Source organism: Vipera ursinii, assembly GCF_947247035.1.
Source record: "Vipera ursinii genome assembly, chromosome: 7".
In the NCBI taxonomy this organism is placed as follows: domain Eukaryota; kingdom Metazoa; phylum Chordata; class Lepidosauria; order Squamata; family Viperidae; genus Vipera; species Vipera ursinii.
In genome coordinates, this window is record NC_139521.1 from 55,023,588 (window position 1) to 55,037,144 (window position 13,557).

Sequence of the window (13,557 nt, forward strand, 5' to 3'; positions counted from 1 at the left end):
CTTGGTTCCCAAAGCTCTACAACCTCAGTTAGGATGCTAATGGATAGATATTAACTAATTAAAAGAAGATAGAAAGAGCAGATTGAAATTCTTTTGAGCTAAAATATCCAAGACACCCTAGAAGATATTTCATATTTATAAAAAACCCTCCAATACTAGAAAATAAAATTGTATCAATTCTCTGGTCATCACATTAAAGCTACAGGGAGTGCTAGACTATCTACATAAATATGGCAAGGAACAGAAAAATCAGTATAGGTTCTAACAAAATTAAGTCAGCAAATTGGGAGAATGACACAAAGGTAACAGATTGGAAGGGGTCAATTTATATTACCAATACAAAAGAAAGGTAATACCTTTAATTTCGCATGCTAGTAAAATAATGCTTAAAGGTAAAGGTAAAGGTTCCCCCGCACATGCGTGCTAGTCGTTTCCAACTCTAGGGGCCAGTGCTCATCTCAGTTTCAAAGCCGAAGAGCCAGCGCTTGTCCGAGGACGTCTCCGTGGTCATGTGGCCGGCATGAGTAGACGCCAAAGGCACACGGAACGCTGTTACCTTCCCACCGTAGTGGTCCCTATTTTTCTACTTGCATTTTTACGTGCTTTCGAACTGCTAGGTTGGCAGAAGCTGGGACGAGTAACAGGCGCTCACTCTGTTACGCGGCACTCGGGATTCGACCCGCCAAACTGCCGACCTTCTGATCGACAAGCTCAGCATCCTAACCCACTGAGCCACCGCATCCCTTCAAATAATGCTTAGGATCATTCAATGCAGATTAGAGCCTTACATGGACAGGGAGATGTCAGATGTTTAAAATGGTTTTAGAAAAGCTTGAGAAACAAAAATATTATTGATAATGTATCCTAGATAACTGAGAAATCCAAACAAGTTTAAATACATGTGTTTCACTGCCTATTAAGGGCCCAGGTGTGTCCACCATGTCAACCTGTGCAATAATCTGAATAAAATGGGAATTCCATCTAACATCTAATTGTCTTCAGGAGAAACCTTAAACAGTATATTAGGAAGCCATAGTCCACAAGAAACATGGCGAAACAAATTAGATCCATGTCAACAAAGAGTGGTGGTGAGTGGAAAACTTATTGAGAGAGATGTTGTCCAGCTATGTTCTCCAGAAATGGTTACCTGTTTTTTCTAGCAACTGGGTAATGGGGATGCATCCTGGGGAGACTGATATGTTGAGGTCATATTATAAACACTAAAATGCAAATACAAAATGAAAGAGTATTTTAAAAGGGAGTTCCTTTTCTAAAAACCAGATAGCAATTGTACAAACCAATGGTACAACTGTTTGCTCAACTAAAAATAGTGTTTTCCATTTTTCATGAAAGCAGGAAGCTTTCAAAGATGACAGCCGTTATAGCACTTTTTAAAATATATGTCTATCACCTAATAAAAAAAATAACTGAGGCTTTTATTACACTAAGCTGGAAGTGAACCACCTAAACACAAAGTAATTTGAACTTCTCAGTAAATATATATAAATGTTTAGTGGATGTGTGTTAAAAAGAGAAATAATTGGTATGAGAAAAAAATGTCATTTGTTTTTAGGAGATTAATACATGCTATAATTAGCAGCAATTTTGTGCTATGATTAGGCTAACTGTAGAAAATCCCTGGAGGAAGAAAGCCTATCCCTACCATTTTCATTCTTGCATTAAGTTTAATTTTTGTAATCTGTAATCCTCCTATGGGTGATCTGGCACATGTGTTCAAAATTGTTTATGTTTCTGGAGTGAGCAAGCTGAGTTGGGATGCATGGCTTTGAGGTACAGAGCACAAAGTCATTTTTCACATAATTTCCTTCCTTCTGGCAAGACAATCAGAAGGATGTCATGGCCAAAGACATCAAAGACTGCCAGGAGATTTTAAAAAGAAACAGAACTGCTCCTCCTACAAGAACCATCCAAGGCAATCAAGGATCAAAACAATAATTACTGTATTTAGTTCTGACCTATTCTATGTACTGTAAGTCCCTTATGCTCAATAATCTGAATATACAATGGACTATTTGTTCCTGGCCAATGATAAAGCTATTCAGAGTGCTGTTTTCTGGGTCTCAGATCCTATATAATATCACATAACTGTCTTAAATTCCTTCTGTGTCTCTGTTTTTATACTCTTTATATACTTAATGAATGTTTTCTTTATTTAAATTATTATACTAATTTTAAATATCATATTTTGTCTTTCCAATGTGAGATGTTCTGGACTTGGAAAATAAATATATCCAAGTACACAAGAAGGTGTTTAACTTCCTGACATTCTTTTTTCACTAGCGATATTTTAGCATGGAGTAGTAGGCTAAAGTGTTGTGAGAATACAGCAGTAGGAACATTATATTGTTCTATCCTCCTTTCCCATGTCAGCCAGCTAACAAAATGTATTCAGAGTGAAAATATTTTGAGAATGCTGATTGACATTTGCTCCAGAAATGTATCAATGATAATCAAGGCTAGGTTCCTTGCCTGAACACACCTTCTCAAATGGGTGGGTGGAGTCAGATAAAATTTAGACCCTTTGGCTCTCTGACTAATGAAGCAAGAAAAACTGGTTATTCTCTGGAACTGGAAGAATTAGCAGAAGACTTTACAATACTGCATGGGCTGGGAACAAGATGGGTCACCACATTCTTCTACTGTGTGTAGGGACTTATTGGTGAAAACTGACCTTATTTCCCTGATTTCAAGCCACCGAGCACCATAAATATTAGCATTTTGAACTGGCTTTAAAAATATGCTGTGTTCTCTCATCATGTTTTAAACATGTCAGATGAAGATCCAATCGCTGCCTTCACACAACAGATTAGTCTTGCTTAATTTTTATTTGCTTAACATGCTGCAGGAGTATAGACCAGTGGTTAATTTGATTCAGTGAATTGTACAACTGACCTTCCAATGGATTAATTCAGTCATCATATTGAACATACTGGGTGAACATAGCCATTGTTCAGTGCAGCTGGTGATAAAATGAAGAGTTGACTGTTCAGCCTTAATGATATCTTTTACCCTTTAGTTAGCTATATTTTGAATGCAACATAACTGAATTTAAAGCTTGTTACAATGGTCTAATCAGATTGTTGCAGTTCCAGTTTAGAACTACCATCAGAACTAGATTACAGGTCTAATGGATTTACTGGGAGACCCTGCTGTAGTGCTCTTCTGTGATAACCAAACTGAGGACCAACAGTAACAAGAGTGCCAGCTGATGCCTCCAGATGCTGTACTGATTCTATAGAGATCCCAAAGTCAAGGAATAATCCTGGGTTATAATTAAAGAGACAGAAGTAGGTGTGAGCTTAAATGGACTCCAGAAGATGGTAGAGGACAGGAAGGCCTGGAGGAACGTTGTCCATAGGGTTGCGATGGGTCGGACATGACTTCGCAGCTAACAACAACAACATACAGATCTATTTCTACACTTGACATCTCTACTCTAATCTGTAAGAAAGTTGGCAAGGCAGGATAAGTATTACAGAGAAGAAATCATTCCCTTACAAAACACTGATTTTAGATCTAAATTGTTCTACTACCAGCTGTTTAGCCAAGTGATGTCCATTTAGTTCAGACACTTATTGGGTGTGTCTCATCTTATCCTGTGTGTTGGTGTTAGGTGGAGAAGCCAGATGTGAATGAATGTCCTGGAATAGAAAAGAAGTGAAATAATGCAATTCACACACCAGGCTAAATCAACACTGTATAAACTATATTAGGACTTCGCATAATACATGATCCAACTACAATGTCTAAATCCAGATAATTTATTTAAAAAAACCTAGCCTCTGTATCACTATAAATTAGTCACTACTCAGAAACAGTGTGTTCCACTGAACATGATTCTTTACTAAAGTGTGCAGGGCAATTCCTTTCTTAAACATTTTATATCAGCAACTGATCATATATAAAACATGTAGTCAGATAAAGTTTAGCGATTAGTTGGCTTTTCATTTTCATCTTCATTCCCTTAATTTGCGTCATTATTGATCATTACCACAGTTTATAAAGTTGTTTTCAAAACAAAAGACAAAGCATAAAATATTATTTTCAATTAGGTATATTCATCGCTTGCATTCTGCTCCGATATGACTATTCTCTTACTGTTTCTTTTCCTGTGATCCTTTCTTATTACTCGTCTGATGAAAACCCTTCCGAAGAACTTAAGCAAACCCAGGCATCTTACTTACCGAGCTTACGTACAAAAGACTGACGCTTTTTTTTTCCGGACCGCTGCAAGCTCCGCCTTCTAAGCGACGATTGGAGCGTTGTCAAAAACTAATTTCTCGCTTAAGAGGGGATGAATGGCTCTGGGAGGACTAAGGCGGCGGTTGAGCACTAAGACCGCAGCGGCTCCCTTACCGCCCAGGGTAGATTGCAGAGACTAGGAGATCTCCAGACACGAGAGGAGGCTATAGGAAGAGCATAAAAGCAATGCTACGACCAGCACATAGCTGAAAGGGGAGAAGGACACCAGAAGAGGAGACACCTGACGAGACGCTCCGAAAGAAAAGGGAGGAGGAAAACAAAACAAAACAGGTCTATCGCAGACACGGTCCTTTCGGCTAAGCGTAGGGAAGCGTTCTCTTCAAGACCGGCCCAATGAACATGTCAGTGTTGACTTTGCAGGAATACGAATTTGAGAAGCAGTTCAACGAGAATGAAGCGATTCAATGGATGCAAGAAAACTGGTAAGTGATGACGGCTCGCGCCTGATTGGCCGCTCTACGACTACGGAGCTCGTGCTCCCGCGGCGGGGTGGTGCTCGTCTGCGTCCGGCGATCTACACGGCATGGATTAAGTGAGCGAAGGGAAGGGCGACCGGGGGTGGGGGGTGGGTGGGGGGGGGCCCAGCAGTAAAACCGAGAGCCGTGAACTGACCGACCGGGAGCAAAGGCTGAGAGCGCCGTGCCCGCGCGCCTCTGATGCGTCCCTGGATGGATGCGTTAAGGGGTTTGCCCTGATTTGTGGGGGTTCTGCAGATCGCGGGGAGGAGGGGAGGGGCTCGTGTTTTTGCGTGACTGGCTCTAGCGTTCGGACTGAAGAGGAACATACCATTGCCGGGGAACGGCCTGCTGGATTGCCCCCTCCGGTGCGGAATAAATTATATAATATACTGTATTTCCAAGTGATGGATTCAATAGGCTCGCGGCTTCTTTCCGCCTTTTTATTTTTTTTTTTGGCCGGGCCTTTGAACTTCCTCTCATTTCACGCGGAGTACCTCTTGTGCGCTCATCTTAAAACTCCTGTTGGTACTTTTGCCCTCCCCTGCAACTATTTCCGCCCCTAACCCATTGGCGGGCATGTTTTATCTCCACCTACTTCTGGGGTATACGGAGAACAGATAAAATTTGATTTATTTGGTGAATATAAAAGGCGCTGTTGGGGAGGACAGGGTTCAGGGATGAGTTCGTGGGGAGGAATTGAAGAGTGCCTGAAGCGCAAGAGGTCCGGGAAGTTGGAGAGTAGTATAACCCATCTTCTGTGCGTCCCTGAAGTTATCCATAGCAAAGGTAGACGTTGCCCTAATATTTCATGTCCTCCTGCCAGGGTTCTTTGGAAAGTCATTTATTTCGTCGTCAAAATCCTGCGGCGATCTAAAATCGTGCCTTTTGTGGCGATTTTTCCTTCTTCCCCACCACCATCTGACTTAAGACAGAAACCTGTGCGGCTTGACATGACCTTGACTTAAGTAATTTTTTTAAAAATAAAAAATAAAAACTGGGGCAATCTCTTACGAAGCAGAGTGCTTGATATAAGTGCCCCTCGGTATGTTGGAAAGCCCGAAAAGATAACATTTGAGGATTTTAGGCTTAGCGGGATAACGCTAAGACTTCTTTCTCCCTTCAACCACCCGGCGACTAACGTGCACCTCAGAGCTTGCTCAGGCCGGCCCGCGAGGCTCCGTGTATGCGCGCGCGCGCCTTTCTCAAACCGACGCACGCCCTGAGTGGCGAATGAATGGTAGGCGGGGAAAGAGAAGGAGGTGCGGGCCGTGAGCTGAGTCTTACGGGGCTCATGGCCTGCCGGGGGTTCTAGCCCGGAAACTTGCACGTTAATTTTTCGGCGCATGTGCAGAGTGAGTTTCCTACGGGAGAGGAGAGTGACTCGAGTCGCGCTCTGCGATGGGAAAGGGGAGCGAGCCTGGGAAAGCCCCTGTAAAAATAAATAAAAGGGCCTTTCAGGAGAGGTTGAGTCTCAGTATCTATTGCTTTAGACCAGGGGTCTTCAAACTTGGCCCTTTTATGACTTGTGGACTTCAACTCCCAGAATTCCTCAGCCAGCAAAGCTGGCTGAGGAATTCTGGGAGTTGAAGTCCACAAGTCATAAAAGGGCCAAGTTTGAAGACCCCTGCTTTAGACAGAGCTGAGGTGCAGTGATTGGGAAAGAAGCGAAGAAAGGAGAGCTCCGATAGACGAATGTTCCTTAGTCGTGGGTATTCGTCGTTGGGTTTTTTTTCTTTTTGGCGTAGCTTATCTTCCCCACCCCCACCCCCCACAGGATGCCGGCGTCTTTTGCTCAAGTGGCAGGGCGCAGAGTTAACGCTCGCTTCCAGCCACTTGACGCGCCTTCAGGTCTGATTGCTCCTTCCCTCGAGCAGGCCCGGGCTGCTGCTTTGACGGGTTTTGTTCGAGTATCGGCCTCCACACGATGGGTCTAGCAGGACCCTTCCTCCCTCGCCTTGCAACCTCGGTGTGAGGTCGGAGTTGTCCCTTGGACCGCTGTCGGCAAAGGGACATCTTGAGGCCGGCCTAGCGTAACGCGGCGGCGTCCCTCCCTCTTCGCCAGAGGCAGGTTGGCCTGCAGTTACCCTGAGCAGACAGAAAAACTTGGCCCGGAATGTGAATTTGGAATGGGCTTAATGAAGGCTGCCAGGTGCCCTAGAAAAGAAAGGCGAGATGGGTGGTGTTTTTTTTTTCTCTTGGCTTATTTGGCGCATATACGGAGTCTTATTATTTCTGTCCTTTCCTACTAATTAAATAGGTAGAAATTAGCAAATGTGGATTTAGCGCTCGTTGGGGAGGGTTTCATGGTGACTGCACATCACAAAGAAGGCCAGTTCAGAAGAAATGTAGGAGTAACATTGTTCCCTGGGAGTAAATAAAGGGACCTACTTCAGTTTCAATCTCCAGTGATGATTTCGTGTTTGGATTCTGTGGATCTTTCCCCTTCATCAAGTGAAAAAGGGGACTTCATAGGCAAAGTGGCTAAGAACTGGACCGGTTATGCTTTGGGATTCTGCCCATCTTCCCTTGTCTGGCCCACCATCCACATCTCATTTTGCCCCTGGACTCATTAAAATTATATGAAACAAAGGAAAATGCTGTATAGAAAGACTGGGAGGTGGCTTAGAGCAGTGGTTAAGACATCAGACTACAAACTGGGAGACTGAAGTCTAGTCCTGCCTGAGGCAGAAAGCCAGCTGGGTGACCTCGGGACAGTCATTTTCTCTTCAGGCCTAGGAAAACATCAATGGCAAACCACTCCTTCCTCCCCCCCAAACCAGGGTAAACTGCCAAATAGGTGAGTTAAAACCAACCAGCTGCTATGAGGGGAGAAGAAAATGCTTGAAACTGTACAGGAAACTGGCCAATAAGCACAAATACGTTGTGTGAATGCAACAAGTGCAATTTATAAGTCATGATCTATAATAGTGCATTATAATAATCCAGATAGTAGTGTTTCATTCAAAACATTGATTAAAATCAGTTGACCATGATATACAAACTTATTTAGTGTAAGTTTTATATTTCCTTTTCCTCTGCTCACAATTTAATAACTCCCCTTATCCCAAACTAATGGCTTGATTTGGACAATATGCCAAGAACAACAAACCACTTTTAAAACTAATAAGCATAGCGTATTAGATAAAAGTGAGTTTTATGTCTCTTCATGTGACCACACACAAGTCAGGGTAGCTCTTTTAGTAAAAAAAAAAACACCACTTGATTAAAATTTGATAACTTGAGTCTTGCACCATAATACACATATTAACTTCTAAAATGTCACAAGACCTAGTTTTTTTTCTTCTTACATCAACTAGTTAAACAGCCTGTTGAGCTTCTCCCTTCTCTACATTCTTCTACCACAAAGAAACAGAAAATTTATCACTTTCTCTTAGTAGTGCTGCCCATGATAAAAGAAGAAAAGTATTTCTTTTCTCTCCCACTGTTTAGTTTTTTTCTGAAGAGAAGCTAAATATCGAATAAATATCGAAATGAATGTATGCTCACTTGATTCTACAAACAATATGGATGCAGTAATAATGATATTTAAAATGTGGGACAATTATAAAAAGATAGAAAAAGTAATTATGCCGGAGGATCAAATTGTCCTGAGAAACACCCAAAATTTTGAAATCACTTTTTTGTAATCTCAAATATATGCAAGATAAGGTTCGTTACTCAATGCATGAATTAAATGATCTTCCCAGATATTAGGGAGTTGTATGTACATTTTGCCATATTAATACCTCAAATGGTTTTAATACTTAACTATATGTCAGACCTACAACTTTATAGAGAATTATGTCTATTACAATAGACTTAATGATACAATTAGAGGTGAGAGATAATCTCTGCATAAAAGGCATTTCTGAGTTGAACATTTTACTTGTTTGCCTTTAATTTATATAAGAGGATAATCATGTCTTCCCCAGAAAATGCATGCAAGGAAATAATGTCACTTTTCATTATTGCCTGCGAATATTAAGAACAAAAGCATGCCATTCCACTAGCCATCGTCTCTACGTTTTTTCTCAGTAGTGTCAATGTCTATACTTTGAAGTTTGACTGTACTGTAACATAGGATTTTAGAAGCCTTTCACTCACCAGCCTGCCTTCTATTAAGGACCTGTATACTGCACAGGTCAGAAGGAGGGCTGAGAAAATATCTACAGATATCTTATATCCTGGATACAAACTGCTTCAACTCCTCCCCTTAGAACGCCACTATAGACATTGCATACCAAAACAACCAGACACAAAGACAGTTTTTCCCTCATGCCATTATTCTGCTAAACACCTAATTACCACAATACTGATTATATTTAAGGATATTTACCCATGTAGCATAGCTGTACTACTACTATCCTTCTCATCTTTTTTGCTAACTTGTTTTATTGGTGTCCTATGATTATATTATTTTGTTGTTTGTATGTACACTGAGAGCACCAGACACAAATTCCTTGTGTGTCCAATCAACTTGGCCAATAAAGCATATTCTATTCCTATTCCTATTTCCCTTCTACTCTGGTCTACCACTCATTATATTAGAATCAGACATAGACTCTTTCTTTAGTCTGTGTATGCTCCTGGACTTGGGTGTAGTGATCTTTCTTTGATAAACAGCATATTTTGTATATATTGTAAAAGGTTTGAGCAATTTACCGTAGCAAATAAAACAGTTCTACCAAAAAGCAGATCTGAGCCCTCTACTGAAAAGCATGGCTTGATGCTACAGGTTTCAAAAAGTCTTCGTAGAAATGTTTTTTTTAAAGGCAGTTTTGTGTGTGTGTACATGTGTTTAAAGGAGATACCTTACAAAAATGCCATTAATTTTCCAGCCTGCATAATGTAATGAACTATTGAAAAGTATTATTCCGTCTTCCAATTTTAACTCCAGAAAAATAGCTCTCTGTCAGATGAAGGATGAATGTGAGTGCATAGTCCAAAGTTGCTAAGCAAACTTTTGTGAGTATGGGATAGATTTGCACTTCAGTTATCAGAAATCTCAATTTCTATTGCTGAATTACAATTGTACATCATAAGAGTATTTTTTACTTTACTTACTGTTTTGTTATTTCTTAGTTTTTCCCAATAGCAGCAAAAGTATTGCTGGCTAAACTTATCATGTTCAATTATCTTGGGAATTCAGTTAAAAGATTATATGTTTATGTTTATGTTTTATGTTTTATTTGATTTCTATACCGCCCTTCTCCCAAGGGACTCAGGGCGGTTCACAGGGCATATATAAATAACGATACAAAAGTTAAAAGGAAATTAAACCAATGCCCAATTAAAATACAACAATAATAGAATACTAAAAAACAATTAAAAACCCATATTCCCCCATCAGGCCAGACTAGCTAATTCAAATAAGTGGGTCATATATTGGGACAATCCAAATTATAGCTAATTAGAGGTTACATTGCACCACAGCTATTGAGCATTGTATGTGGTATTGCAAAAATAATATGTCGTCATAATATCAGAATGAAGATGAAGCAGCATTCTTTAATCACTACTAAAATGAATTTTAAGGGACGCGGTGGCTCAGTGGGTTAGGACGCTGAGCTTGTCGATCAGAAGGTCGGCAGTTTGGCGGGTCGAATCCCGAGTGCCGCGTAACAGAGTGAGCGCCTGTTACTCGTCCCAGCTTCTGCCAACCTAGCAGTTCGAAAGCACGTAAAAATGCAAGTAGAAAAATAGGGACCACTACGGTGGGAAGGTAACAGCGTTCTGTGCGCCTTTGGCGTCTAGTCATGCCGGCCACATGACCACAGAGACGTCCTCGGACAAGCGCTGGCTCTTCGGCTTTGAAACGGAGATGAGCACCGGCCCCTAGAGTTGGAAACGACTAGCACGCATGTGCGGGGGAACCTTTACCTTTACCTAAAATGAATTTTAATCTTTCTAATAGTATAACTTACTATTCCACACTTTCAGTTAGACTATATTGTGAATATTTACTAAGTTTTAACATGCAAGGACTATATAGCTTCTACTGTTATTTCTTCAGTTATAATATCAGAATGTTCTGTGAAAATGTGAAATACAGAACATGGTGTATTACACAGTCATAATTATATATTTCACAGGCATAATTATAGTATCTCTAGAGTATGCTAATTTGTTACACAATGTTACCTGCTGGATATCTCACACAGTAATGTTCATCACATGTGTTCAGTTTCATAGGGAAGTTAACTGCGTTAGCTTTATATGTTAGATAACTACATATTAGTGTCACGTTTGTAAGACTGTATTTTGTGAATGAACTGGAGTGAAATGCCACCTCATGTTTAACTTCACATTGTTTCAGAAAATTCTGGAGAAGGTTACAGAATCCTTTGGATGTACTTACCTAGAATATGTGGAAGTTTGCTCATACAGAATTATATTATTGGTCCATCTACTTCTATTTTACCTGTAGTGAGTTGGTAGTGGATCTCTAGGGTTTTTTTTTAAAGGTATTTAATTTTTTCTTAGTCCTACTTGAACTGTAGCTGGGCTTGTTCAATGAAACCCATGTACTTTCTCAACAAATTACAGTTTTTCCAATAAAAAAAGTTTGCTTCTTTGTAGAAGATCTTCAGCTAGTTAATTCTAGAGACCCTCTTATATGTGCTTACTTTTTTGTTGTGGCTTTGTCAAGTTGTATAACAGATAAAAGCAACTTCTATGCTCTTACAGATTTTTTTTTCAGTAACTCTCCTGACTTTCATTGCAATAAAATGCCGTACAAATATAAGTCTGTATATAGCAAGCTTTACAGAACTAAGTAGATCTGAATAAATATAAATGTAGATTTAGAAAGAAAGAGAGGGAAGAGAGAGAAGGAAGGAAGGGAGGGAGGAAGGAAGCTGTAGGGCTATTATAAACATTTTCTCATAGGATGGCTTGTCAGTTTCTGAAAGATTGAAGCTGCCAGCTGCTAATCTCAAAACTGCAATATAATAAGAGATGTCAACTGAGAAAAGATACAGTATTGATAAAAACATAGAATAAGAAAGGCAGCTTCAAATCTTTCTCTTTCCAGGCTTTATACAGCTACATTTATATCTTGATGATGCTTTAAAAATTATTTCCTCAAAACAATTACACAGCATTTGAGCAACATTTAGTCTTGGGATTCAAACATCTATTTATATATCTTATTACATCCTTTCACTTTCTTGACACACAACATAGTTATTTTTCTTTCATTCATTTCATTCATCTACACTTCTTAATGTTATATTCCACATTGCAATCTCCTACATACCGTAGTCATTATCAAATGAGCCCATTTCTCATGGCCTTTGGTCAGACAAAGCTGTTACATAATGTCTTTTAGCAATATAGGGTATCATACTGACCTGGGTTGAAGGGGTAACTGGTAAGATGCTGGGCTGCCAAGCAGAAGGTTGGCAGTCTGGGACCCACCTACCACATGATGAAATGAGCTCCCGTTCTTGTGCTAGCTCCTGCCAACCTAGCAGTTCGAAAGCATGCAGTTCAAGTAGATAAATAAGTACCACTTTGATGGGAAGGTAACAGCGTTCTATGCACCTTGACATATAATCATGCTGGCCACATGACCTTTGGAAAGGGTTTTTGGACAAAACTGCCCCCCTCAGCTAAGAAATGGAGTTGAGGACCCACCCTCTAGAGTCTGACACAACTGGGCAGGGGAAAAGTTTACTTTTACCTTTTTTTACAGACGGGTTGCCTGTCAAATTCTTCACTGTGCTACATGTTGCATTCCCTTGTAATTATAGATGCAATGCTAGTCATTGGGTATAATTTAGTTTTGTCACCAGCAAAAGCAAAAGTCAAGTTTATCCCTAGCATTTTCATGTTCTACTATGTTGTCTATAAGAAACTTTTCTGTAAGCCAACAAACTGTTACCCATATTTTACCAACTTGGAGGTGCATGCAATTGATACACACTCTGTGGTGATTACTAAGTACTTTCTAATCAAGTATTGCAAACTAGCCCACAAAATTAATGGGTTGTTTTTTTGTAATAGATTTTGGAAGCTGATAAAGTAGAGATGGGGAATTGGATTTCTGTGTGGCTTCATTTCTATGCTGAATGAGGAGAACAGAAATGTCTTTCAGCTAGGCAGCTTATTTACATGAATTGACTCTTGTGAACTCCCTATTCATCTACAGTATAACTAACAGGTAGTGCTTAACTAGCTGGGATTCTTTATAAGAATGCTACATTTAAGTCTAGTCTGTTATAAAATAATTCTATACCTGTACCTGATATAAAACATTTGAACAACACGAGAAACTTCTACATTTAGGTGATTATATTTAAGCAACTATAAGAACATTTTTATTGTTATACCTACTTATGAGATGACTATACAAATTTAGTACATAAATATACTTGAAATTTAGTTTATATCCCCCAGCAAAACCATCTATTTATATTAAACAGTGTTGTGACAAAATTGGTAGGATTATAGTTTTAAAATACAGAAGAGATTTTAAGATATAGTAAATTTATGTAACTTTTGTAATAATTAGATCTGCTCTGTGATATTACCAAGTTTTATGAATTGTCAACTATCAGTAAAAATTCAGTAAAATGAAGCAACTATGCAATTTTTGATTAAAACTGCTTCCAGTTAATCAAAAGACGGATTAAATAATCCCCTCCCTCCCTCTCTCTCTCTCCCATAAAAATGGTTAGGAGCTGCTGCACATTTTTTTAAAAAAATATATCTCCATATACATACTTAAGAAAATTGCTCTTCTAAAATTATACTATCTGCACTATTTATATGTTCAACTAAAGACAAAATAAATAACCCTACAGGACATTGT

The 13,557-nt window shown here is 39.6% G+C and overlaps 1 protein-coding gene across 1 annotated transcript in view; it reads left to right on the plus strand.

Moving 5' to 3' along the window:
* Positions 1-4,445: 4,445 nt before the first annotated feature.
* ELOVL6 (ELOVL fatty acid elongase 6) overlaps positions 4,446-13,557 on the plus strand; it is a 77,819-nt gene continuing 68,707 nt past the window's right edge. Inside the window, exon 1 of the mRNA XM_083367110.1 lies at positions 4,446-4,706. Coding sequence (XP_083223236.1) covers positions 4,618-4,706 — 89 coding nt within the window. The 5' untranslated portion in view covers positions 4,446-4,617. The remainder of the gene's footprint in view (positions 4,707-13,557) is intronic.